The sequence below is a fragment of the Canis lupus genome, chromosome 14 (genome assembly GCF_048164855.1).
Source record: "Canis lupus baileyi chromosome 14, mCanLup2.hap1, whole genome shotgun sequence".
Lineage (NCBI taxonomy): Eukaryota > Metazoa > Chordata > Mammalia > Carnivora > Canidae > Canis > Canis lupus.
Genome location: NC_132851.1, coordinates 23,575,090 through 23,601,817, shown reverse-complemented (window position 1 = coordinate 23,601,817; position 26,728 = coordinate 23,575,090). Strand labels below are relative to the sequence as shown.

Below are 26,728 nucleotides of genomic sequence, written 5' to 3'. Positions count from 1 at the left end.
GTGAGAGATTAAAGGATTGGTCAAAATGGAAAAGTGAGGGCAGTAGAGAGCTTAAAAGGATACTATGTCTTACTTGGGAAAGTACTTGAAATCAAACCTAAAGCAAATAAACCTGGTTTGCTTGTATGATACACCTGCAGATAACACACCTCTACCTGTTCTAGTTAAAAGGTGATTAAAATTGAATTTTGCTCTTCTGTTTAGAAATTACTACTGTGATTTATTAGAACTCTTAAGTGAAAACCAGTTTTCTGACATGGATTTTAAATATTTGGTGAGGGTGTTTCACATTTTCATAAGTAGATTGTTTGAGTTACACTTTATGTAACTAAGTAACAGCAAGAAGGTCTGGATGGAATTTAAAACTTTAAGAAAATGAAGGGAGGAGATACTCTAATTTCTCAACATGTGAAATTAACTTAGAAACTTAAGTATAGTCACTTATATATAATAATAAAATTAGCAATACCATAAACTTTAGTTTGATTCTACTGATACTAGCCTTTAAATGTATTTTCCTCCTTCCTTTTTTCCTTCCTCTGGTTATTTTTAATTTTACAATTTACTTCATTTTTTAAAATCTTCATTTAATGTTGCAAATGCATTAACATATAATTTCTATGAACAATCTAGAAGTAAATAAATTTTTAGAGAAGGGTCTCTTTCTTCCTCAGTACCACTGTGTTAAAAATTGTTAATATTTTGGTGAGTGTCTTGAAAGTAAATGTTTTTTAAATGTAGAATCATCTGAAGAGGGTGAAGACCAAGAAGATGATGATGGTGAAGATGAAGATGATGATGATGAAGAGGATGGGGAAGAAGATAATCAGAAACGATATTATCTTAGACAGAGAAAAGCTACTGTGTACTACCAAGCTCCACTGGAAAGTAAGTGCTATATAAATTTTTTTCCGGGAGAAGCTGTAAATATATTACCTTTATCTTTACTGACTTTTTCTCTGTTATTCTTATTTTTCATGTTTTCATTTTGCAGAATACTCATGGCTGTTGTCTTTAATAAACTATCCTAAATGTGCAAGAAAGTTAGATGTTATCCTTGACCAAAGCAATTAATGGGCTATTTTGAAATTTCATGTCTGTCTTTAATTATTTGAGATTTATTTATTCATATTTTACAGCTTTCTACTTAGTTTATTTTGCCACTTTGTGTAAATAGGACTGGTTTTGATTTATGTTGATGTTGTACCTCAGTACTCATGAACAAATATATGCAGGGCTGATAACCAGCTGTTATGCATCAGTATAATCATAATGGTTGTTTATGGCCAGTGTATGTTTTGGTTGGTTGGTGTCTGCTATACATATTTTCAACAGCAACCCTGCAGATGTAAATGATTTAAAACGTGAAAAGTAAAACAGTGTAAGTAAGGTAGATATGTACTAGTGTTTTCATGAAAGGCAGCACCTTTGTATTTAGATGAAGACCAAAATTATCTTCATACGTGTTTATATGTCACATACCTTTTCTTCTTTTTAGAACCACGTCACCAGAGAAAGCCCAACATATTTTATAGTGGCCCAGCTTCTCCTGCAAGACCAAGATATAGATTATCCTCTGCTGGACCAAGAAGTCCTTATTGTAAACGAATGAACAGGTTTGGTTCTGACGTAGTGATTGATTTATGACAACATAATTGTGGCTATGTTAGTGTAGGATTCTAGAGTCTTAGGATTGGGTATATCCAAGTAAGATTCTAGAATCATATATTTGGGAGAGTTAGCTCAATGCTTATAGTGCTCTTATCACTACTACCACTGATTAGTTTTTGCTTTTGCTTCCATTAATAGAAATTGTTAATAACTACCATGGTAAGGTAGTTGATTCTATTGTTCCACAACTTAATAATAGAGGCTACCTTTGCTTCAGTGTTTACTGTATTCCTGGCTTGGTGTTAAGCATCTTACGTAGACTGTTTCATTTAATCTTCACATTGCTCAAGTGTAGGTCTTGTCTTCCACATAGTATCACAGACATATTTCCTCACTATGACAAACATTCTAGGTTATATAACTTTCTAGACTTTTCATGATGGTGACCATCCTTTTCTGGGTCGGTTTTTTTTTTTTTCCAAATTTTATTTCCACTTTTTAAAAATCCATTTCTCTCTTACATAGGAAATATTAATCTTCTTTGATCATTCAGATTATTTGTAGGTTTTTTTTACTTCTACATCATAACATTTGTTGGTTGTCATATTTAAGTCCAAAGAGGGAACTCTCCTTATTTTCTCATTCACCCAAGTAATAAAATATTTTCTGATTCATTACAACTTTCTGGATAATAGTAACATTATAGTAGTTCATGAATGAGAGAGTTTGTTGGTGAAGATGAAAGAAGGCAGAAAAAAATGACATTGTGGTACTTTTTCCTAATATTAATTTGCTCAGCGGTAAGACTGAAATCCTACGAGACTTCAACTGTTTGCACAGTTCTTGGAAGTCTCCTCATTGAAGCAGATTATCTGATCAGGAAAAGCAACACTTTTATAGGCACTGACAAATTCTTCTAGGAAAAATATGAAATACTACTGTGTCTCTGGGTCTTTTAATTTCATTGAGTGTCAAAACATCACAAATGTGCACATTTCTAGATTTCCTGTTCTGTCATCCCTTTTCATGCATACATACAGAGCCCAGAAGGATGGAGGATGAGGGGGCAACCTATCAGGGCTGCCCAAGATAAATTGCACTTGAAAGGATGCCACACTGTCATTTCTTTTCATAGGCCCCTTAGGGTATTGTTAAAGACCAGTATTTTGGTAGTGAAACCTAATGATCTTCAGAAAAGCAGGGTACAATGTAATGTTCCCTGGAATCCCCACCAAACATAAGGTCCGGGGTAGCTGTCTTGGTTGCCTGCCTCAGAGGACAAACCTCTCTATTAGATCCAACAGAAGTGAAAGGCTGGCACTTTGAGATTTAGTTTCTTCCATTTTTAATGGATATATGTTTGTGGAAGTAACGTACTTAATGATTGCCTGCCTCTGTACTTACCACCTACAATATATCTTACGGCAGGTAGGAATATTTTTTTGCCCATTTGGTGCTCAAGTTCCCATATCTGGTTCACGGAGTCTACCCTTTATGGAAAGCATTTCATAGCTCTTTGAGTAGAGGATTTTTTTTTTTTTTTTTCACTACAATTTAACAGATGTTTGAGTACTACCATGTGCTGAGCACTATATATATAAAAATGACTTAAGTCAGGATTCCTGCCCTTGGCTCTTGTAGACTACAAGATTCTAACATTTTTTTATGTATGTATTTTATTAATTTTTTTCTTTAGGTGTAGTTGACACATGATGTTATATGAGTTTCAGTTATACAACATAGTGATTCAGCAACTGTATGTTATGCTATGGTCACCACAAGTGTAGCTACCATCTGTTACTATAATAATGCTATTAAAATACTATTGACTATACTCTCCATACCATACCTTTTTTTTTTTTTTTTAATTTATTTATTTATGATAGTCACAGAGAGAGAGAGAGAGAGGCAGAGACACAGGCAGAGGGAGGAGAAGGCTCCATGCACCGGGAGCCCGACATGGGATTCGATCCCGGGTCTCCAGGATCGCGCCCTGGGCCAAAGGCAGGCGCTAAACCACTGCGCCACCCAGGGATCCCACCATACCTTTTTAAAAAAAAAAAAAATATTTATTTATTCATGAGAGACCGGGGGAAGGAGGCAGAGACACAGGCAGAGGGAGAAGCAGGCTCCATGCAGGAAGCCTGATGTGGGACCCAATCCCAGGACCCCAGGATCCTGAGCCGAAGGCAGACGCACTTAACCACTGAGCCACCCAGGCGTCCCACCATACCGTACCTTTAACTCCTGTAACTTATTCATCCATTATTGGAAGCCTGAATCTCCCACTCCTGGTCACCCATTTTGCTCATCCCCCTCTCTCACACCCTCCCCACTGGGTCTGGCAATCATCAGTTCTCTGTATTTATAAGTCTGAGTCTCCTTTTTGTTTATGCATTCTGATACATTTAAATTAAAGTATGAACTAAGAGATTCAAATTGTACCCTGAGTCACATTATTTGACTTAATGATTTTGGTTTTGGTTTTGATAGCTTTGTAAAGATTTTTGCTTTTTGATAATAGTTTTATTGATATGATTCGCATACCATATAGTTTACCCATATAAAGTGTACAATTCAAGGGCTTTTAGTATTTTTACAGTTGTGCAGCCTAAACAGCACCATAAACAATTTTAGAACATTTTTCTTGCTTCAGAAAGAAACAGTATGCCCTTTAGTTATCTCTAATCCCCCCTCATTCTGTACCCCCAGCCTTAAGCAACCAGTAATCTATTTTTTGTCTCCATAGATTTGCCAATTCGAGGTATTTCATTTATGTGCATTCTCTTGTGAGTGGCTTCTTTCACTTGGTACAACATTTTCAAGGTTCATCCACATTTAGCATGTACCAGTGTTTCATTTTTTTATTACCAAATACAATTCCATTGTATAAATATACCATATTTTGCTTACCCATTTATCAGTTGATGGACATTTGGGTTGTTACTACTTTTTGGCTACAGTGTATAATGCTACCATGAACATTTGCGAACTACTTTTTGTGTGGACTTATGTTTTCACTTTTCTTAAGTATGTACCTAGAAGTGGAATTGCTAGATCAAATGCTCACTATATTTGCTATTTCAAGGAATTGTCAGATTATTTTCCAGAATGGCTTCTTTATTTTATGTCCCCACAAGCAATGTATGAGAGTTCCAGTTTCTCCACATCTTAATTAACATTTATTATCTGACCTTTTGTAGGTTTTTTTTTTTTTTAAGGTTCCTTTCCTGATTTTATTATTTTTTTTTTATTGGAGTTCAATTTGCCAACATATAACATATCACCCAGTGCTCATCCCATCAAGTGCCCCCCCAGTGTGCATACCCAGTCACCCCAATCCCCCGCCCACCTCCCTTTCCACCACTCCTTGTTCGTTTCCGAGAGTTAGGAGTCTCTCATGTTCTGTCATCCTCACTGATATTTTCACTCATTTTCTCTCCTTTCCCCTTTATCTGACCTTTTGAATATAGCCCTTTAAACTTTGGATTTTTTGGTAACACCCTTGCCAAGACTGTGTAAACATCTCTTCCCCTTTAATAACCTTAATGGTAATTTTGCTCAGTCTTTTTACGTTTTCTTGAAGAGACCAGCATGTGTATACTTTATATCCTACTTCATCCACATAGGCATGGAAACAAAACACACATCCAAAGAATCATTTGAACATTGCTCTTGGTATCCATGTCAAATGGTCAAGAAACCTTGCACCCACAGCACAGGATCTTCTGGTATACTTAGCAGAGCTTCAGAAATGCTGCCTTTAAACAGGATTTTCTTTCTTAACGATTGCTAACCTCTACTCATCTAAGATTTATTCTTTAGCTTCAGTCTGCGGTTTCTGGAACAAGCCTAGTCCCTTTGAACATGAAGGTAACATAAAAGTACAATTCCTTCACCTGTTATCAAAGTGTTAGAACTGCCAATTCTAGACACTGATTAGATTCACAGTGCTGATCCAGTGCTTATCCATGCCAAAAAATCAAATGTTTTTAAAAAACAAAGTGGAAAAAAATGAGTGAATGTGGGTATGTGTGTTTAGAATCTTTTTAAAACTGAAATAATGGGTTTTTTACAGTATAGAGTTATGAAGAACCAGGACCCATAACCAGGACTGCCCAGATTGCAAGTCCGGTTCTTCCATTTATTAGTGACCTTTAGCAAGCTATTTAACCTCTCTTGTTTCGTTTTGACCCATAGAATGAGGAGATGATACTATCTCACACTATTGTGAGAATTAAATGAGTTAATACATGTAAAGCATTTAGAATACTATCTGGCTCATATTGAGTGCTATTTTTGTTATAACTATTTCAGTGCTTAAAAATCCTACCTACTTTGCAAACCAAATGGAAAATTGTTTCAGTCCTCAGGTTTTTTTGTTTGCCTATAACTGTTTTTTGGTTTGTGAAATAAACAACTGGAAATCACCATTGTATATAGAATGTGGATTTTTGAAATAGAAAGACAAAGGTTTGAATTCTGACACCATCATTGCCTAATTTTGAGCAAATTTGAACTGTGAGTCAACCACACTAGCCCCAACTCTAAATGAGCATGCCAATATGTACTTGTCCAAAATTTAATTAAGATTAAATGAGGTAATATGTCTACCTGGAACAAGAAGTTCTTAATAATTATTAATCCTTTTTATTGTGAAGTTGGTCTTAATTATGTGAATACATACTGAATTCACATGCAGTTATGTGAATTATGTGCTTACAAGTTAGAGTCTTTGTAATATTAATGGGAATATTAAATAAATTTGTCTCATATAAAATTGCAGACTCTCTTTTAAAATTGCAGTAGAGGATCCCTTCTCATTTATATCTGTGTTTCCATAACCCCTATCCAAAGTCCTTGGGGCTATTTGTGTTTCAGAAATCAGGTTGAAGGGAATGGGGAAGTCACGAAGGTAATGTGCAATATTAACATCTCTAAGGGTATCTGGGCTAGTACCACCTAGTCAGGTATGTTTTATAGTAGAACATATGCATAATCATAATAAATGGAACAAATAGAGGCTATGAATTGCCTTTTAAGATATTTCAGATCCTCCTATGTGAATAGTGGGAAAACTTGTTTGCAGAGAACAAGATTCTGGACTTACATTATACAGATAATATATTGTGAACCTTTTATATTTTTGGAAATACCTATTTAACCGTGATTGCACTCTAACTCAGGAAGAGCTCTAGACCCTGAGCCAATAGAATGATTAAAGGTTTTCCTATCTAGATCCTTTGTCTTTCCTGTCGGTCTTTTGCAACAATACAAAGGTAGAAGTAATAGAAAATCTTTTCAGTATTTGTAGCCCTTGGCATCTTAGTTAATACTACCAACCAGCCTAAGAATTTGGGGAAATTAAGGCTTTTATGGTTTCGGTAACACATCCATATTTACACAGCTATTAAGTGGCAGTTATGAATTTACACTTGGTGATGTGCTGTAGATAAAAGGCCATCTTATTTCTCACTGTTTCCTAGTATTTTTTAACTTCTTGATCCTTTTTGGTTTACATAAAAATTTGCATGTTCTCCTTTTAAGGTTGACATTTCAAAAGGCGAGTCCCTTCTGAATGTGAAATTGTATATACCATAATACTGAAAATACTTTCTGAAATTACAGTCCCAAAGAGTCTAATACCCTCTTTTCCTCACCTTACTCTTTGGGAATAATGGATTTCTATTAAGACTAAGAAGTCATTCTGCCTGGACTGTGTCCTATCATAGTGAACATGTGATTGTCACCTCTAGCACAGCCTGTCTCCCCTCCCCCCCTTTCTCTCAGTTATCCACATCTTTTAAAGACTTCAAAAGATTCAACCAACAAAGCCTACTTCATTGGTTCAGCAATGTATTAGTGTTATAATAAACCTTTTTGGATCCTTAGGTATTTCTGATGTTTGCATCTTATGCCCCTGCTTTTCCTGCCCTCCTTCGTCATGATTTCAGCTTTCCTCTCTGCTTTAGGCGAAGGCATGCGATCCACAGTAGTGACTCTACTTCATCTTCCTCTTCTGAAGATGAACAGCACTTTGAGAGGCGAAGAAAAAGGAGCCGTAATAGAGCCATCAACAGGTAAGTGTCATACTGATGCCTTTTAAAACTACAAACTTTTTTTTAAGTGATGAGAAGGCTGAATAATTTGGGAATAAATATAACTTGACCAAATTTCAGAATTACTAAGAGGTTAACATATAAACCAGAATGCCATCTTGTTTGAAATACCTGTATTTGAAACTAGCAATAGATTTTTTTCTTACACAAACATTGTATAGCTCAAAATGGTGCTTGGTTAACGCTCACTTGAGGAAATAACTTTTTTTTTCAAATATATTTTTTCTATTTATAATAATTTAATAGTACATTCTTATTGTAAAACTCCTTAGGAAAATTAAGGAGTTTACTCATTTCATAGCTCTTTGTAGTGTAAGTTCATAAGTTCATATATAATTTCATAGCAAGGATAATAATGCCCATTCTACAGATATGAGTGGGTGAGTGAAAAATGCAATGCCGCTATCCTAATAAAATATTTTTATAAAGTAGAAAAAATGTTCAATGAAACAATTAGAACATAAAAGTTGAAGAGGTATGCAACCCAACCATTCTTTGTATCCTAAGCTCTGTTCTTTGATAACATTAGATCTTCCCTGATGTGGTAGTCACTTGTTAACACGTGGCTACTAAGCACTTGAAATGTAGCTAATCTGAATTGAGAAATGTTACAATTTTTTTCAAAAATATACTCTTGGATTACAAAGATTTAGTACAAGAATATAAATTATCTCAATTTTGTAAATATTTTGTGTATTGAAACAGTAACGTTTTAGATAAGTAAAGTATATTATTAAAATTAGTTTTAAAATTTTGTTTAGTGTGTCTAATACAAAATTTTGACTTGCATTTCATTTCTGTTGGCAGCATTAAGTTGTTAGATCATCCACAACCTGTATTATTTAGGCTACTTGGATTTTTCTTTACCTTCATTCCTAGAAATGTGCATCTAATCCTATGGACTTTATAGCATACATTTCTATTAAGAATTATTTAAGAAATGCCTTTTAAAAAGCCCAATTGAAAAAATGTCCATCTCAGATTTCACAGTGTAAATTTCTTATGGAGTCTGGGGCTAGCAGGAGCTGGCCCTCGAGTGGTTCTGGAGTACTTTTACTCATGTTCAGCTGTAGCACTTAGGTGCTCTGATGTGTTTCAGCCTCCAGCATGAGCCGTTTGCATTCTCCATCTATAAAACATATTCTTCTAGGTGTATTCTGTGTAATCTACCATAACTGTTTTTTGAAAGTAGCTAAAAAAAAAAAAAAAAGCAATGATTCATTCTTGCAGGATTGATGTGGATCCAAATGCTTGGTGGACTGTGAATGTTTTGCTGAGAGGTATAGTAGCAGAGTTGTTGCAGATCTGGAGACACACTGCTTTGGTTTGAGTCCTAGATATGCCACTTACTAGTTGTGTACTTTGGGCATTTTTTTTTTGGTAAGGTTTTATTTATTCATAGAGACACACAGAGAGAGAGAGAGGCAGAGACACAGGCAGAGGGAGAAGCAGGCACCATGCAGAGAGCCTGACATGGGACTCGATCCAGGGTCTCCAGGATCACCCCCTGGGCTGCAGGCGGCGCCAAAGTGCTGTGCCACCGGGGCTGCCCTACTTTGGGCATTTTATTTAACCTTCTTGCGCCTCAGTTTTCTTTTAAAATAAGGGAAATAATAATACTCCTTAAGACTATTGTGAAGACTTAACAAATTATTACACATAAAGCCACCTAAAGCAGCCTGGCAATAGTAAATACTCTGTATATGTGAAACACAGTCATTATAAAGTATATTGATACTGGATTCCCAAACATGAATTACCTTACGGTGCTGTGGCATCTTGAACACTGGTCTTTCATTTGACTGTATATCTTTAATAATAAAACTTCAGAGATAAATATTTCCAACATTGAAGTTCTCAACGTAAAGAAGCAAATGAGGAAGTTGAAATACATAACTTCACAATTGCTGTGTTTGAAATTTAACTTTTTAATTTTTAAGAAAAATTTCCATATTCTAACATGGAATTTGGGGGAGAAAGGTGAACTGATGGGTGTTTTTAAAAATCTTTTCTAATTAGGTGCCTTCCACTAAATTTTCGGAAAGATGAATTAAAAGGAATTTATAAAGATAGAATGAAGATTGGAGCAAGTCTTGCAGATGTCGATCCAATGCAACTAGATTCTTCAGTGAGTACTATCTTGAAATGTATATTTGAACATATATACTGTTTGTTTTAGTTTAGTTTTAAAGTTAAAGTAACCAACTTCCTTTAATTCAGAAACTTTACAGACCTTTTTGTTTTCTTTTCAAATCTTCAGGCTACAGCTAAAATGCTGTTACTCAGTTGACTGTGTATGGGTTGAGTATAGTTTAGGGATGGAGTGACATTTTAACTTTGACTTCAAATCTGAGAATGTCTGTTTCCCTTCCATTATCAGGTACGATTTGATAGTGTTGGTGGTCTGTCTAATCATATAGCAGCTCTAAAAGAGATGGTGGTGTTTCCATTACTTTATCCAGAAGTCTTTGAAAAATTTAAAATTCAACCTCCAAGGTAATTTAATTTTAGCCAAAATCTGGGCTGTGCTATTGTACAGAAAGATAACACTTCTTCATTGATATTTTTCAGGTCTATAGTAATTTGTTATGCTTTCCTGGGTACTTTGAATATTTTTAATTTCTTAATATTTAAGTTGAAAAATGGTTTCAGAATTGATTCTACATGAAAAGAAAAATAATTTCCACAGCTTTTCATACATTTAGTGAAATTCTTCCCCGTACATATTCTTTTTTCTTTCACTTTTAAAAATTAGTTTCGAATTTATACCAAAGTAATATATGTACATATTTTTTAAAGTCATATAGTACTACTATTAGTCTTAAAAAGGAAAAAATGGTAGTAGTCCCTTCTTTCTCTTCCCACTTTCCAGAACCAACTACTTTCAACTCCTGTTTACCTATTTAAATACATATTTAAATAATACTCTATACTGTAATCTTTGGTCTTTCTGTTTTAGACAGAGTCTATTGATTTCTAACATGAACATTCTCTTGCTTTCCTCACCCTCCAAATATACACATTTTTTTTCCCATCCTCATATGCTCCTGGCAGTTGCTTTACACACATAGAATAATGTTGAATCAATTTTTAGTGTGTGCTTTATGATCATATAAATATTTCTTACAGCTAAAACTACATTTTCCCTCTTTTACAACCCTGCTCTTTCCCCTCAGCTTTAGTACTGTTTGCCCGTGTGGGGGGTTTTTTGGTTGTTTTTTTGTAATTAGTTTTATATGACTTTTCAGTTCATGCACAGAGTCTTTGCTAGAGATAAAATTCCTTAGTACAGTTAAACATATAAAATAATTTCTTGATTCTTCCTTATTTTTCTAGACTCTTAGAACTTTGTTTCCTTGCTCCCATCCAGACTATTCTATTCTTGAAGCACAACTAAGCTTTGGGACTTCTCATCACAATCGATGGGATTTCTTTCATTTTTCAGTGCTGGATACCTGCTTCCTGGAATCAACTAAGACCTTTTTTTAAGATTTTTTTTTTTTTTTTAAATTTTTAAGTAATCTCCACACCCAACATGAGGCTTGAACCCACATCCTAAGATCAAGAGTCTTCCACTCACTCCACCAACTGAGCCAGCCAGGTGCCCCTAAGACCTTTTTTTACAGCTGTGTTTTGATGGACTACATGGAATATCCTGAGAAAGAAAAAGAGTGCATAAGAGGTTATTTTTACTTTCTTTTTAAGAGTGGTCATGTAACTACACTCTATTGATGGGGCTTTTTTCCCCTACCACTTTTTGTTGTACTATGCGTTTACTATGTGGAAACATGTCCTTGATTTCTTTTTTTTTTTTTTTTTGTGTGTGTGTGTTTTTTTTTTTTGTGTCCTTGATTTCTGGACAAGTTTTTTTTATTGCTTCTTCAGTAACTTCCACTCCCATATTTTCTCTTCCCTCAATTCATGTCAGTTGAATGTTGGACTTTCTAGATTAATCTTTTTTTTTTTTTTTCTTATTTTCACCTCTTTTAGGGGATTTCCTTAAGTGTCTAATGATCCCTGGATCTCTGTTAATATTTAAGAGTGAAGCTTTTCTTAAGATTTATTTATTTGAGAAAGCACACACACAGGTGTGCACAGGGCCAGAGGGAGAGGATCTCCAGCAGACTCTGCGCTGAGTACCCTGCCCCCATGGGGCTTAATTTCGTGACCCTGAAATCATGACCTGAGTCAGAATCAGGAGTCAACCACTGAAGCAACTGAGCCACCTAATTTGTCCCACAAATTAGCTTTCTTATTGGGTGCTTTATTTAGCTTTCTTATCACCACATTTTTTATCTTCTTCCTTTTTCTTCTAGTTTTTATACCTTACTCATTAACCCATTTTTAAACCCTAATCACTTGATTCCTTTGTCCTTATGCAACTTTTCTTCCTGAATCATCCTGTGCAGAAACATTGATTTAAGTAAACTTTTTTAAATTACTAAGCTTGGGACGCTTGGGTGGCTCAGTGGTTGAGTCTTTGCCTTTGACTCTGGGCATGATCCCGGAGTCCCTGGATCAAGTCCCCCATCGGGCTTCTCCCTCTGCCTATGTCTCTGCCTCTCTCTGTCTCTCATGAATAAATAAATAAATCTTTAAAAAAAATAAAATTACTAAGCTTTTTCCTTTTTCATTATGAAAGTTATGTATACATACATCAATCAAAGTTAAATATTGGTGAAGTTAAAGGTTTTTTTGCAAGGAAGTTATATTAAATAATGTTATAATATATATTACTGCTTATAAGTAAGTATTAGAAGTACCTAGTTAAGATAATTTAGTAAATTAGTCTAGGTGGGTGGGGCCTGTCATGACCCAGCCTTTCCCTCAATTTTCCCTCTCTGCCCCCCACTGTGATTTGCCACTGAGGTCGCAGAGCTGTCAGGAGGGGCCTGAATGGGCATTTCAGGGACCCAAGATTGTCTAAAGCAACAAGGAAAATGGTGGAAAATTCACCGTCCCCATTGCCACAAAGAGCAATTTATGGTTTTTTTCTTAAGCTCCCAATTTGGCTTTATATACTACATTTTTTGTGGGTTTTTTATTCCTGAATCTTGGCTAACCTGCTTAGGCTAAACCTATTGGCTTCAGAAATATAGGGCAGTTGCATTGCCTATCTTCTCCCACTACTGTAGTGATTATTTACTCTTATTCGAAATAAACATGATGAGTACCTCTGTCCACTCAACAACATTCATATAATCACAGATAGTTAGTTATAAGCTAAAAATCAACAGCAGAAGAAATACCAAGAAGAGGCCATCCCAGCATTAAACAGATGAAATTCCTATTAGTGAAGGAAACCAAATGTTCTTCCTTGCAGCCGAAGAACTTTATGCCAAAAATTGGTAGTATATAGACTAACACCTGCATTTATTATGTTTTTGATGTAATAATTTTGATCATATTTGTTTTTGTTTTTAAATATTTATTTAAGAGAGGGAGAGAAAGAGCAGGAGGGAGGGGCAGAAGGAGATTGAGTCTTAAGCGGACTCGACATTGAGCATGGAACCTATCTCATTGCTTCCTCTGTGTGAATCCTTAATCCATCTTTAAGATACAGTCCCACAGATGACATTGTTAGCTCAATAGATACATTTTTAAAAGTCTGATCCTTCCTTAGCTTTTGAATTTTTCATTTATTTTTCCCTTTTTTTTTTTTTTTGGTATTTTTTTTATTGGAGTTCGATTTGCCAACATATAGCATAACACTCAGTGCTCATCCTGTCAGGTTGCCCCCCTATTCCATTCATTTTTAACAGTTGCTTTGTTTTTTTCCTACTGCATTTGATCATATCTATTTCTTATTTTTCTTTTATATTTTATTCTTTTAATAGATTTCATCTAGTACATGTGAATTTTTCCCCACAATTCTCATTTTGTCATTTTTGCTTTTCTGAAATCTTTAATGTTACTTTTCTTTTTTTTTTTTTTATGTTACTTTTCAAGAGGAGCTGTATGATGATCTGAAATTGATTATTTCATGTTACTTTGGTAGCACTTCATCTTTGACATGTTCTATTTCTATACCCTTTTTACATTTCTAATAAGAATTATGAGTATAGCCTATTTTTTTTTTGGAATTCTATCTGAAGAGCAATGAATAACTTTGGAAATATGTTTGAAACTATAGATTACCCCATTACAGTGATGTCACCAAGACTGATTTCAGATTATTTACATTGTCCTAGTCCCTACCGTTCAAACACCACTTATTTCTTTAAGATCTTTTCTTTTATCTTACTTTCTTTTCTGTTTATTCCCAACATGTTTTCTTGCAAAACTTTTGGTGTTGTATTCCTGGCCGTGAGACCAGAGTTGTAGATGAAATCTGCTATTCTTTCCCCTGATATGTTACAAAAGTAAACTATCAAGTCTTTAAGCCTGACTTCTAGGCAAGTAATATGATGAATATAATGAGTGAATAAAAGCAAATATGTTTCAAATAGAGGGTTTTATTTCAATATTAATTTTGTAGTATTGATATTAATTTTCAGGTTTTAAGTTGTGCTTTGTGGATTGAAACAATACAGTTGTCTTGTTTACTTTTTTATTCCTAAATTAACTACATTCATGAAATTGATTTCTGATTTTTAAATAGTCTACTTTCAATGTAGTACTGTAATGATACTTATTCTTTTATAGAGGTTGTTTGTTTTATGGCCCACCTGGAACTGGAAAAACTCTGGTTGCTAGAGCACTTGCTAATGAATGCAGTCAAGGGGATAAGAGAGTAGCATTCTTCATGAGGAAAGGTGCTGACTGTCTAAGTAAATGGGTAGGAGAGTCTGAAAGACAGCTACGATTACTATTTGATCAGGTATGATATTAAGATTTACCTACATAGATCTATAATCAATGTAGATGTAAGGATTAGATAAGTCTTGTATTTAATCACATTTCATAGAAATGAATTCAGAAGAATTAGACCAAATATCTACTTCTTATGGATTATTTTCCTTTGTATGTCATGATAATACTGACCTTCGATGAACAGTTATATAGGAAAAAGACAAAGGAATCATTAGATCTACGTTCTTAGGTCTCATATCTAGAGCATGACTGGTAGTCTTATACTTAGCAGCAGTGTGTTATGTCTCAGTATGTGGTTGAAGATTAGTTCTGCCCTAGTGTGGCTTTCAATTTCATATCCCAGATTGTATTGACAGCACATCGTGAGATAATGCATTCTGATATACCGAGGCATACTGCTGCAAATGCTTTAAAAATCTCTTTATAGTTTCTTTGAGTTTACTGAAATAGACTTTAAAAAAACAAAAATGAACTATAGCATCTTGCTAAACATTTTCCTATCCTTACCTGGAGGAAGGCTATGTCATTGTCTTCTGGTCTTTGTCTTGTTTTGACAGTTAGTCTTGAATAGGTAATTTTGTGCCCCAGTAACTATAGCTATATGAAAGCTAAGGTATCTGAAACCTAAGGTGTGTGATCAGTGGAGTATGTATTTTGAATATTTCCAGTTGAGAATGCAAATAAAATTAAATTGTATATAATATTTTAGTTTAGATCCTTAAAATACAGTTCTTGGATTTACATTTAGATTTATAAATTATAAATAAAATTTTTATAGTCAAGTTGAAATGAAAATGTATTAAAATGGTTCATAATAAGTCTATATATTTGAAGTTTTTCATGATAACATGCAACCACTGGACCTGCTTTCTAGGCTTATCAGATGCGCCCATCCATTATTTTTTTTGATGAAATCGATGGTCTGGCTCCAGTACGATCAAGCAGGCAAGATCAGATTCACAGGTAAAACTTGCTTGATGGCACTTTCTGAGCTGTATTGATGCTACATGAGGAATAGAATGTTAAGTAGTGAAAGGTACTTTACAAACCAATAGTTTCCCTTTTTTGGGTAGAATCCTAATACATAGTATGAAAAGAAAAAAATGGACCTGTTCTGCATGGCAAGATGTTAACAAGCACAGTATTAAACTCTTGGTTACAGGTTTAATTCATGAGTACAAACTTAAAAGTCCACTGGCCAGTGAGGTGTCAGGCAAATGAAATGAGTGAGGCAGGCCAATAGTAAGAGTGGGGCTACTGTTGGGAATGGGGCTGAGCATCTAATCCTGTGTGCAGCCAGTTGTTTTTAGCCCCAGCCTGTTACTGAAGTGCAGAAGCTGACTCAGACTTGAAAAATGAATTTGCTCTCTTTCTTAAATGTTACATTCAAATTTTTGTGTTAGGTATCTTTTAAATGCTGCCAACTAATGCAGGTATTTTTAAGACACTGCCTTGGCTATACAAAATATGTCTTAGTGCATGACTACTAGTTTGAGATTAGTTTTAGGATGGGAAAACTCTGCCTCCTCTGTGAGCAGCTGACTGCCCAAGGGGAGGGGGGAGCCTGCTTCAACTTGAATCTAAATTACTTTTAATCCTAGTTCATCTTCAGATTTTCAGAACTTCTTTTTAGCTGGTCTCATGTGTTATCCATAATTGCTTAATTAATTTGGAATACCCTAAAGCAAATGTTTGCATGCCTTCATATAGGCCAGTATTGTTTTATTTATTCCAAATAATATAAAAGGGAACAAGACATAAAATGTGAGTGATAGATAGGTCTTTATTTTCCTAATACCTAACAATATTTACTGTAGTCTGATGGCCCTCTTTGACTTGATGCTACACAATTTCATTTGTTGCCCTCAGTAAATTAAAATGTTAAATACTATAGTAAAAATAGCTGTGTCTAAAATATCCTACCAGTAATCACATAGACTTTTTATACATGACACATGTCATCATCAGCCATACTATATTCATTGTTAAACTAACTGAGTGCTTACTGTGTTTTGGAATAGTTCTAAAAGTAATTGGAGAGAGATGCCTGGGTGGCTCAGTGGTTGAGCGTCTGCCTTTGGCTCAGATCATGATCCCAGAGTCCTGGAATCAAGTCCCACATTGGGCTCCCCAAAGGGAGCTGCTGCTTCCTCTATGTCTCTGCCTCTCTCTGTGTCTTTCATGAATAAATAAATAAAATCTTTTTTAAAGGGGGGGGGGGGATTGGAGAAATTTTAGCAACAAAATTTATAGCACAGTTAAAAGAGTACATGCCATCTCTAATACATACATGTATTTTTTAATTAAAGGATAAGTGACATACACGGTTAATAGTTTAAGGTGTTAAAACATAGTGATTCAGCAGTTCTATACACTAAGCTATGCTCTCATACCAGGATAAGTATAGTTACCATCTGTCACCATACAACATTATTACAATATTGATTACATTCCCTAAGCTGTACTTTTTCATCCACATGATTTATTTTATAATTGTAAGTTTGTACCTCTTAATTCCCTTTGCCCATTTTCTCATCCCCCCAAAAACCTTCCCTCTGTCAATTACCAGTTCTATATTTATGGTTCTGTTTCTATGTTTTTTGTTTTTAGATTCCACATATAACTGAAATCATATGGTATTTTCTTTTTCTGACTTATTTCAGTTAGTATGACAGCTTCTAGGTCAATCTGTGTTGTTGCAAATGGCAAGATCCCATTCTTCTTAATGGCTGAGTAATATTCCATCGTATACATGTATAGCACATCTTCTTTACCCATCCATCATCAATCAATGGCAGGTTGCCTCTGTATCTTGCCTATTGTAAATAATGCTATAATAAACATAGAGGGATATATATATATATTTGAATTAGTGTTTTTGTTTTTGGGGAGTAAATAACCAGTAGTGGAATTACTGGATTGTAGTATGGGTTGGGATTTTGGGATTGTTGGGGGGCACTGATATTTTTATTTTTAACTTTTTGAAGAACCTCCATACTGTTTTCCATAGTTGCTATACCAGTTTATGTTCGCAGTAACAAGGTACAAGGGTTTTCTTTTCTCCACATCCTTGCCAATGCTAATTTTTTCTTTTTGATATTAGCCATTCTGACAAGTATAAGATGATTTTTTTTTATTTTAAGATTTTATTTATTTGAGAGGGGCAGAGGGAAAGGGAGAAACAGACTCCCCATTGAATGGGAAGTCCATATAAGATATCTGATTGTGGTTTTGATTTGCATTTCTCTGATGATTAGTGATATTGACCATCTTTTCATGTGTCGGCTGTCTGTACGTCTTTGGGAGAACGTCTATTCTTCAAAGAATGTACTCTGCCCCATTTTTAAATCAGATTTTTTTGGGGGGTTGGTGTTGAGTTATAGAAGTTCTTTATATATTTTAGATATTAACACCTTATCAGATATATCATTTGTAAATATTTTCTCCTATTCAATAGGCTGCCTTTTCGTTTTGTTGATGGTTTCCTTTGATTTGCAAAACCTTTTTATTTTGCTGTAGTCCCAATAGTTTAATTTTGCTTTGGTTTCCTTTGGCTGAGGGAGATATACCTAGAAAAATGTTATCAAGGCTGATGTCCAAGAGATTACTCCCTATGTTTTCTTTAAGGAGTTTTATGGTTTCTGGTCTCATATTTAGGTCTTTAATCCATTTTGAATGGATTTTGTGAATGGTGTAAGAAAGTGGTCCAGTTTCAAAGATTACCAAAGCAGTCCGAGAAAGAGGAAAGTTGGAGGTATCACAGTCCCAGATTTCAAGACATGCTACAAAGCTATGGTGATCAGAATGGTATGGCACTGGCACAAAAAATATATGATCATAACAGGATAGAGAGACCAGAAATAAACCCACACTTACAGGGCAATTAATCTGTGACAAAGGAGACAAGAGTATGCAATGGGGACATGGTATATAAGAAGTAGAATAATAGTCTTTTTAGTAAATGGCTTTGGGAAAACGAAGTGGCTACATTCAAATATATATATATGAGAAAATGTGCAAATTTTGTTTTGAGGTTTTGTTTTGTTTTGTTTGGGGGGGGGGACGTTTAACCAAAGACTTAAACAATCTGAGCATAAACATTTTTGTTAAATATTTTTATCTCCTTCTGCCTATGTCTCTGCCTCTCTCTGTGTCTCTCATAGAATAAATAAAAATCTTTTTTAAAAAAAAAAGTATTTTGGGGGCAGCCCAGTGGCTCAGCGGTTTAGCCCTGCCTTCAGCCCAGGGCGTGATCCTGAGACCTGGGATCGGGTCCCATGTCAGGCTCCCTGCATAGAGCCTGCTTCCCCCCCTCCCCTCCGCCTGTGTCTCTGCCTCTCTCTCTTTCTCTGTGTCTCTCATGAATAAATAAATAAAATTTAAAAAAATAAAAATGAAAAAAGTATTTTTAAAAGTTAAACGACTTTTTTGTTAGTAATAAGGTAATGCAAAGAAGTAAATTTGTGAATGCCTTAGAAAATGATTTTTTAGCCTTTACTTTGAATTGAAAATATTAGTATGAACTCACAATGAATATTTTTAAGAAAAAAATGGTTCCTAGCTCTAGACACTTAAAAAGGCCTAGAAGCTATTACAGTCCAATAGCAGTTCGTACCCCTAGCACCCTAAATGTAGTCTCTACATACTAGGACACTTAGGAGAGACGGTGGATAATAGAAATGAGTCTCGAAATAAGCACGACAAGCAGGCCTGGACTATCAAGGAATTCCTGGAAGCAAGGAAACAAAAACTACTGGGGTCACATCAGAATGAAATAGTCAATTTTGAAGGTATTTCCACTGCCAGGACAGGATAATTTTTGAGCCTCAAAAATAATGACTACAAGAGTAAAATGCATTAAATACATAAAAATTGATAGTTTTTCATCTCTTTTTTAAAAAATAAAAACCTAATTGGTCATTCCAAAGGATGCTGAATAAAATAGTCACTCATTACTCTGTAAATTGATAAAATGAATCACACATTTCTTTTTCCTGTCCTGTAACTATGATTCAGGTCATGATTCAGAGTAATAATTGATGGAGTAACATTGTTCTTCATAGGAAAGTCATCGTTTTTATAAATGGAAAGGAAATTACTGAAATAGAAAATCACCATTTCACAACCCCTGATGAAATAGTGGATCTAGATCTGTGGTTTTCAACTGGGAGTGGATTTTCCCCGCTGCTCCATGGGACAAATGTCTAGAGACATTTTTGATTGTCACAAAGTGGAGGATGTGGGTGGTACAATATTGGTATCTACTGGATGAGGACCACAGGTGCTATTAAACATCCTGCAGTACAGAGGACAGCTCTGCTCTGTACACTAGAGCTCTGCTCTGTACAACATTTGGATGAGTTATCTCATCCAAATGTTAATTGTGCCAAGATTAAGAAACCTTGATCTAAAGATTAATTACCAGCAGCTGCAAAAACAATGAGGTAAAAAGGTTGATAGTGAAGTTTATGAGAAATGTAGTAAGCTCATAAGACCTCACCTAAACCTAATCTTAAATGAGAAATTGGCATGTGCCTCCTGAGTATACAGTAGCAAGTACATGGTTTACTCCTCTGATAGAAGCTATCCCAAGTAGTTCAGCTTGCATCTGTTAAGCTTCTAGATCTAACAGCCAGTTCATAGGAAATATGAAAGATAGAGGACAGGTTAAATGACCCTATGAGGAAGCAAGCAGCCCAATCCAGAATTTGGGGAGGAAATTTTACAAGGCAAATGACTCAGTTTCTTTAACAAATAAATGGCATGGGACGCCTGGATGGCTCAGCAGTTGAGTGTCTGCCTGTGGCTCAGGTCATGATACCAGACTGGGTATCATGGGATTGGGTCCCTCATCGGGCTCCTAGCAGGGAGCCTACTTCTCCCTTTGCCTATGTCTCTGCCTCTCCCTCTCTGGGTCTCTCATGAGTAAATAATTAAAATCTTTAAAAAAACAAAAACAAATAATGACATGAAGGAATAAAAAGAAAGGAAGGTTCGATGGGAAGTGTTTAGGATTTGAAGGACATTTGACCAAGGGCAGTGTGTGGATCTTTGCTTAAAAAAAATCAAACATAAGATATTTTGAAACAATCAGGAAAATTAAATATTAAGTGATATTAAAGGATTACTGTCAGTTCCATTGGTGTCCTAGTACTGTGGGAGTTGTGCAAAGTCCTTATCTCAGAAATAAATACATGAAGTAGTTAGTATGAAATGTGTATGGATTAAATGATCTGTGTGTAGTTTCTTGGGTTTTCTTTCTTAGAAAACTATTGGGTTAAGTCAGAAAAAAGGACACTGATAATTGTTGAAAGTGGGTGATGAAGGGGGGTGCCTGACTGGCTCAGTCAGAGGAGCACATGACTTGATTTTCGGAGTCATGAGTTTGAGCCCCACATTGAGTGTAGAGATAAAAAAAATGGGGTGATAGAGATGTGGAGGTTGTTGTACTATTCTCTATCCATAATTAAAATGTAATTAAAGTTCTGTTTTTTTAATACTTTATATTCTATTTGGGGGTTCTTTGATAATGTATACACAATGGAACATTTTTTAGATATAGTTTGCCTAGTTTTTTTTTTTTTATATTTTATCCTTTTGGGATAAACTCAAGTTCCTATGTGAAGTTATGCTTAATGAAATGTCTTCTAGGATCCATTTGTGGCATTCTAAAGACCATTTATGTTTTTCATTGATTTTAACCTCTATGCCACTTAGTATGTTATTTTACAGTTTTTAAATCTATTAGAAGTAATGGCATGCTCTGAGAAAATTTGTTCAGATATTTATTAAATCTTAGCAAAAGTAGAAATAATACACTCAGTATATATGTTTAATCTCTCTTATTTTTACATTTAGTTCCATTGTTTCCACCTTGCTAGCTCTTATGGATGGACTGGACAGCAGAGGAGAAATTGTGGTCATTGGTGCTACCAACAGACTGGATTCTATCGATCCTGCTTTGCGAAGACCTGGTCGCTTTGACAGAGAATTCCTTTTCAGCCTACCTGACAAAGATGTAGGAATTTAACATTCAAATTTTGACAGAATATGTTGCCCATATCATGAACAAATCTTGGCACAGTGAAAATTTGAAGATTGAATTTTGTATGTTCTGAAGCAAAAGTCATGTGATTAACATCAAAACATGTATGCATGTATTTTTAGGGAGGCATTATTTAAAGAAGCTGAATTTTTTTTATCCTTTTTTTTCTTTTTAAATAAAATAATGCTTTCCCTAAAAATACTCTTTAAATTTTCTCAATTTGAGGAGTACCTGGGTAGCTCAGTCAGTTAAGCATCCAACTCTTGATTTCAGCTCAAGTCATGATTGCAGGGTCATGAGATTGAGCTCTGTGTTCAGCAGGGAGTCCACTTCTCTCCCTCTGCCCCTCTCCCCACTCGTGCTTTCTCTCTGGAATGAATAAATTTTAAGAAAGTTTTGGGGGCCATAGAGGAGGAGGAGAAACTGAATGAGGAAAATCAGAGATGAAAAAAAACCATGAGAGACTCTTAACTCTGGGAAACAAACTGAGGGTTGCTGAAGGGGAGGTGAGTGGGGGATGAGTGGGTGACAAGCATTAAGGAGGGCACATGATATGATGAGCACTGAGTGTTATATGAAACTGATGAATTATTGAAAATACATCTGAGGGATCCCTGGGTGGCGCAGCGGTTTAGCGCCTGCCTTTGGCCCAGGGCACGATCCTGGAGACCCGGGATCGAATCCCACGTCGGGCTCCCAGTGCATGGAGCCTGCTTCTCCCTCTGCCTATGTCTCTGCGCCTCTCTCTCTCTCTCTCTCTCTCTCTCTCTCTCTGACTATCATAAATAAATAAAAATTTAAAAAAATAAAAAAGAAAAATAAAAAAAAGAAAATACATCTGAAACTAATGTACTGTATGTTGGCAAATTGAATTTAAATTTTAAAAAAACCTACAATTTTTAATAGGTACCAGAATGAACACTAGTCCTATCATTATTTCTCTCATACACATTTATGGTGACTAAAACTTGAGCACTATAAACATAAGTATTTATTTATTTATTTATTTATTTATTTATTTATTTATTTATTTATTAATGAGAGATAGAGAGAGAGAGGCAGAGACACAGGCAGAGTGAGAAGCAGGCTCCATGCAGGGAGCTCGTCGTGGGACTCGATCCCGGGTCTCCAGGATCACACCTTAGGCTGAAGGCGGCGCTAAACCGCTGAGCCACCAGGGCTGCCCCAACATAAATCTTTAACATAAACTCCTTAAATGCTTTTACAAATACATCTTTTTCATTTTCAGTGTTTCATATTTTTATTTTAATAGGAATTGATTTCTTTATGATTTTAGATAAAATTATTTTTAATTGAAATTATTCAAATCTGAATAGCACCTTGTTATAAAAAAAATTTTAATTGTTATCATTTATAGGCTCGAAAAGAAATTCTTAAGATTCACACAAGGGATTGGAATCCTAAACCACTGGACATATTTCTAGAAGAACTAGCAGAAAACTGTGTTGGTAAACATTGCTTTAGACATTAAAAGATAAAATGCATGCATTTCAGAGATAAAACAAGTTGTAGTTTTGCAGATTATGTTTAAAAAAAATACAGGTTATATTTGTTTCTAATCTCTTATTTGTGGCATGTTTTCTTTTTCCAAAATCGGGGATATTAAATAGAGATATTTGATGAACTAGCTGTTGGAGAATTTGAAAGCAAAGTTAGAAAATAATATGCAGTTTACATTCTCCTAGTCATTGTGTTAAGCATTCTATATATACTATTTCAGGAAATTCTCTTATCAGTCATGTGAGGTAGGTAGCATTTCCCCTATTTTACAGAGGTGGAAATAGCTGAGAGGGCATAAATGATTCTCCAAGGATTATACACGTACTAAATGATAAATTGAAATTAAAACCTCATCTGTCTGATTTTAAAACCCTTGTTCTTGACTGCTATGTTGTACTTAAGTGTTTGTATATTTCACTTGTAAAAGTTGGTAGATTTGTTGATGGTTATTACTAGCATTATAAGTTCACTGGGTGATTGAGAGAATTTAGGTAGCCTTATTACTTCTAAATATTTTCCTACTATATTGCTGGGTTGAGTTTTAATTTTCTTTTAACCATGATCATGCTAATTAATAGGATAAAGATACTCATTTAAAAAATTTTTTGGTTGCCTTGGATAGGATACTGTGGTGCAGATATTAAGTCGATATGCTCTGAGGCTGCTTTATGTGCTCTGCGTCGACGCTACCCACAAATCTATACTACAAGTGAGAAACTACAGTTGGATCTCTCTTCAATTAACATCTCAGCTAAGGATTTTGAGGTAGCTATGCAAAAGATGATACCAGCTGCCCAGAGAGCTGTGACATCACCTGGGCAGGCATTGTCTACTGTTGTGAAACCACTCCTGCAAAGCACTGTTCACAAGATCTTAGAAGCCCTGCAGAGAGTATTCCCACATGCAGAAATCAGAACAAATAAAGCATTAGACTCAGGTATGAAATTTGATTGGCCATTTAAGGTTAGTTTTCATAATAAGTAAAGCTAAATGTTTTATAAATCCCAGAAACGTTTCTTTAGAAAAGATCCTCTTCAGGGCATCTGGGTGGTCATCATTTGAGCATGTGACTCTTGGTTGCAGCTTGGTCATGATCTTGCAGTCATGAGATCAAGCCCTGTGTCAGGCTCTATACACTCAGCCTGGAGTCTGCTCAAGTTTCTCTTTTCCTCTTCCTCTGCCCATACCCCTTACTTGTCTACATACATGCTCTTTCTTTCTCAAAATAAATAAGTAAATCTGCTAAAAAAGAATAATAAGAGCCTCTTGGAAGCAATTTAGTCATACTTTGCCTGAATTTTTGAAGGAAATTTACTTCAGAGATTGCCCTCAATTAAAATTAATTTAAGTTTGAAATGGCATTTTTATATTGTTCGTATCTACACAAATACTTGTGATTCTTAAACAATTTTATTGTACATTTCATACATGTTCATTGATTTGCTAATTAAAGCATTTTGTAAACATTTGCTTTGCAATCCAGAAAAGTTACTAATGTGCGATCTTTTTGTTTTATAGATATTTCATGTCCTCTGCTAGAAAGTGATTTGGCATACAGTGATGATGATGTTCCATCCGTTTATGAAAATGGGATTTCTCAAAAATCCTTTAATAAGTCGAAAGAAAAATATAATTTTCTTCATTTGAATAGGTATATTTCCCCTGCAAATGAATATATATAATTTTTTGGTGTGTAAATTCCCTGAAACTAAAAGATGGTGCTTGTAAAGATAAAAGATGCTAACTGATCTTTTTCTAAGTTAAAATATCAAGTATTTTTATCATGACAGTTGTCACTGTAGTAGAAATTTCACTGTATAAACTATTCCTAAAATCTGTGGAGGCTGATATTTTCCAAAAACCATGTGAACCATGCTGTTATGGATTGACCAGCTGTGCAGTCAAAATTTTTGCCTTAAGAGAGTTAAAAATTTATTACTTGGAAGGAAATTTTAAATTTTTGCTTTTTTCTAAAATAAGCTAAATTTCTTTCAGAAATGCATGTTATCAGCCTATGTCCTTTCGACCAAGAATATTGATAGTAGGAGAACCAGGCTTTGGGCAAGGTTCTCATTTGGCACCAGCTGTCATCCATGCTTTGGAAAAATTTGCAGTGTATACATTAGACATTCCTGTTCTTTTTGGAGTCAGTGCTACATCTCCTGAAGAAACATGTGCCCAGGTAATTCATTGTTGCCCAAATAAGCTGTAAGAGTATCGGCTTCAGAGACATAATCTAGAATTGCCTTATGCTTTTTGAGCTGTGTTTTCTTATTGTTCCGATTCCTACCTCCAGGCTTAGGACACAGAACTATATGTAATTGCTAGTCATTAAAGAGTATGGGTTTAAAATCACATTTCCACCATTAATATCTGTTTGACCTTAGGGAAGTTGTTAGATCTCTGCCATGTTTTCCCCATGTGCAAAATAGAGGTAATATAGTACTAACCTTACGTGGCTGTTTTGAGAATTAAGTGAATAAAGTTCTTAAAACAGTGACTGCTACATGGTATGTACTCATTCTGCTGCTTCTGTTTTTGCTATTTTCATGTTAAAAGTTTTCACATGTAAAAGTTTTATATTTTTATATTTAACACAAATCTTCTAGATCTATTAAGGTGTTTTCTTTCTAATTGCTTGAAGCAACCATGTTTTCCTAAAAATGAGACTTTTATAAAACATTTAAAAATAAGCTCATGAGACTGGGGGAAAGCATTTTAAAAACTTGAGGGTTTTATATGATAATTCCAGGAAGTTCCAGACTAATCAAGCATAATTAATTTAATGACTCTTCAACTGAGTATAATTTATTTTTCCCTCTCTACTAGATGATTCGTGAAGCTAAGAGAACAGCACCAAGTATAGTCTATGTTCCTCATATCCACTTGTGGTGGGAAATAGTTGGACCAACACTCAAAGCCACATTTACTACGTTGTTACAGAATATTCCTTCATTTGCTCCAGTTTTATTACTTGCAACTTCTGACAAACCCCATTCTGCTCTGCCAGAAGAGGTAATTTGAGGGGGAAGAAAATCACTATACTTTAAAAAGAGACTTATTAAGAATTTATTGTAGGGGCACCTCGGTGGCTCAAGTGGTTGAGCATCTGCCTTCACACTCAGGACATGATCCTGGGGTCCTGGGATCAAGTCCCACATTGGGCTCCCTGCATGGAGCCTGCTTCTCCCTCTGCCTGTGTCTCTGCCTCTCTCTCTCTCTGTATGTCTCATGAATAAATAAAATCTTAAAAAATAAAAGATGAGAAATCTTATTTAGACTGTAAAAAAAAAAAAAAAAGAATTGTAGAAATTTCAAGTGCTACAGAGATGAATAAAAGGATATGGAAGAGTTTTCTTACCAGAAATACTGTGTTAACTATGTAGTGTATAGACTTGTTTGTTGGACAGGATGATGTATACATATGTGTATAGTAGGGCTACATTATAAATATTTTTCTCTTACAAAAATAGGGGTTAGGGATCCCTGGGTGGCGCAGTGGTTTAGCGCCTGCCTTTGGCCCAGGGCGCGATCCTAGAGACCCGGGATCGAATCCCACGTCGGGCTCCCGGTGCATGGAGCCTGCTTCTCCCTCTGCCTGTGTCTCTGCCTCTCTCTC

General features: G+C 35.2%; 2 protein-coding genes and 1 pseudogene across 4 annotated transcripts in view; 2 read left to right on the top strand and 1 right to left on the bottom strand.

Moving 5' to 3' along the window:
* Positions 1-9,523, bottom strand: part of NTAQ1 (N-terminal glutamine amidase 1) — a 226,724-nt gene extending 217,201 nt beyond the window's left edge. The window contains exon 1 of one of the 2 annotated variants that reach the window (XM_072774391.1): positions 9,491-9,523. In XM_072774391.1, the coding sequence (XP_072630492.1) occupies positions 9,491-9,508 (18 nt within the window). In that variant the 5' untranslated portion in view covers positions 9,509-9,523. Of the gene's footprint in view, positions 1-1,482; positions 1,640-9,490 lie in introns of those variants that run through there. The other variant, XM_072774389.1, reaches the window with a different exon arrangement.
* Positions 1-26,728, top strand: part of ATAD2 (ATPase family AAA domain containing 2) — a 74,875-nt gene that overhangs the window by 28,353 nt on the left and 19,794 nt on the right. For both annotated transcript variants that reach the window (XM_072774381.1, XM_072774380.1), the window contains exons 7-19: positions 742-888; positions 1,499-1,616; positions 7,584-7,691; positions 9,750-9,858; positions 10,111-10,226; positions 14,376-14,550; positions 15,418-15,506; positions 21,402-21,561; positions 22,967-23,057; positions 23,732-24,046; positions 24,628-24,760; positions 25,105-25,291; positions 25,939-26,124. In XM_072774381.1, coding sequence (XP_072630482.1) covers positions 742-888; positions 1,499-1,616; positions 7,584-7,691; positions 9,750-9,858; positions 10,111-10,226; positions 14,376-14,550; positions 15,418-15,506; positions 21,402-21,561; positions 22,967-23,057; positions 23,732-24,046; positions 24,628-24,760; positions 25,105-25,291; positions 25,939-26,124 — 1,934 coding nt within the window. The remainder of the gene's footprint in view (positions 1-741; positions 889-1,498; positions 1,617-7,583; positions 7,692-9,749; positions 9,859-10,110; positions 10,227-14,375; positions 14,551-15,417; positions 15,507-21,401; positions 21,562-22,966; positions 23,058-23,731; positions 24,047-24,627; positions 24,761-25,104; positions 25,292-25,938; positions 26,125-26,728) is intronic.
* On the top strand, positions 12,671-13,132 carry LOC140603394 (phosphatidylinositol N-acetylglucosaminyltransferase subunit P-like; annotated as a pseudogene).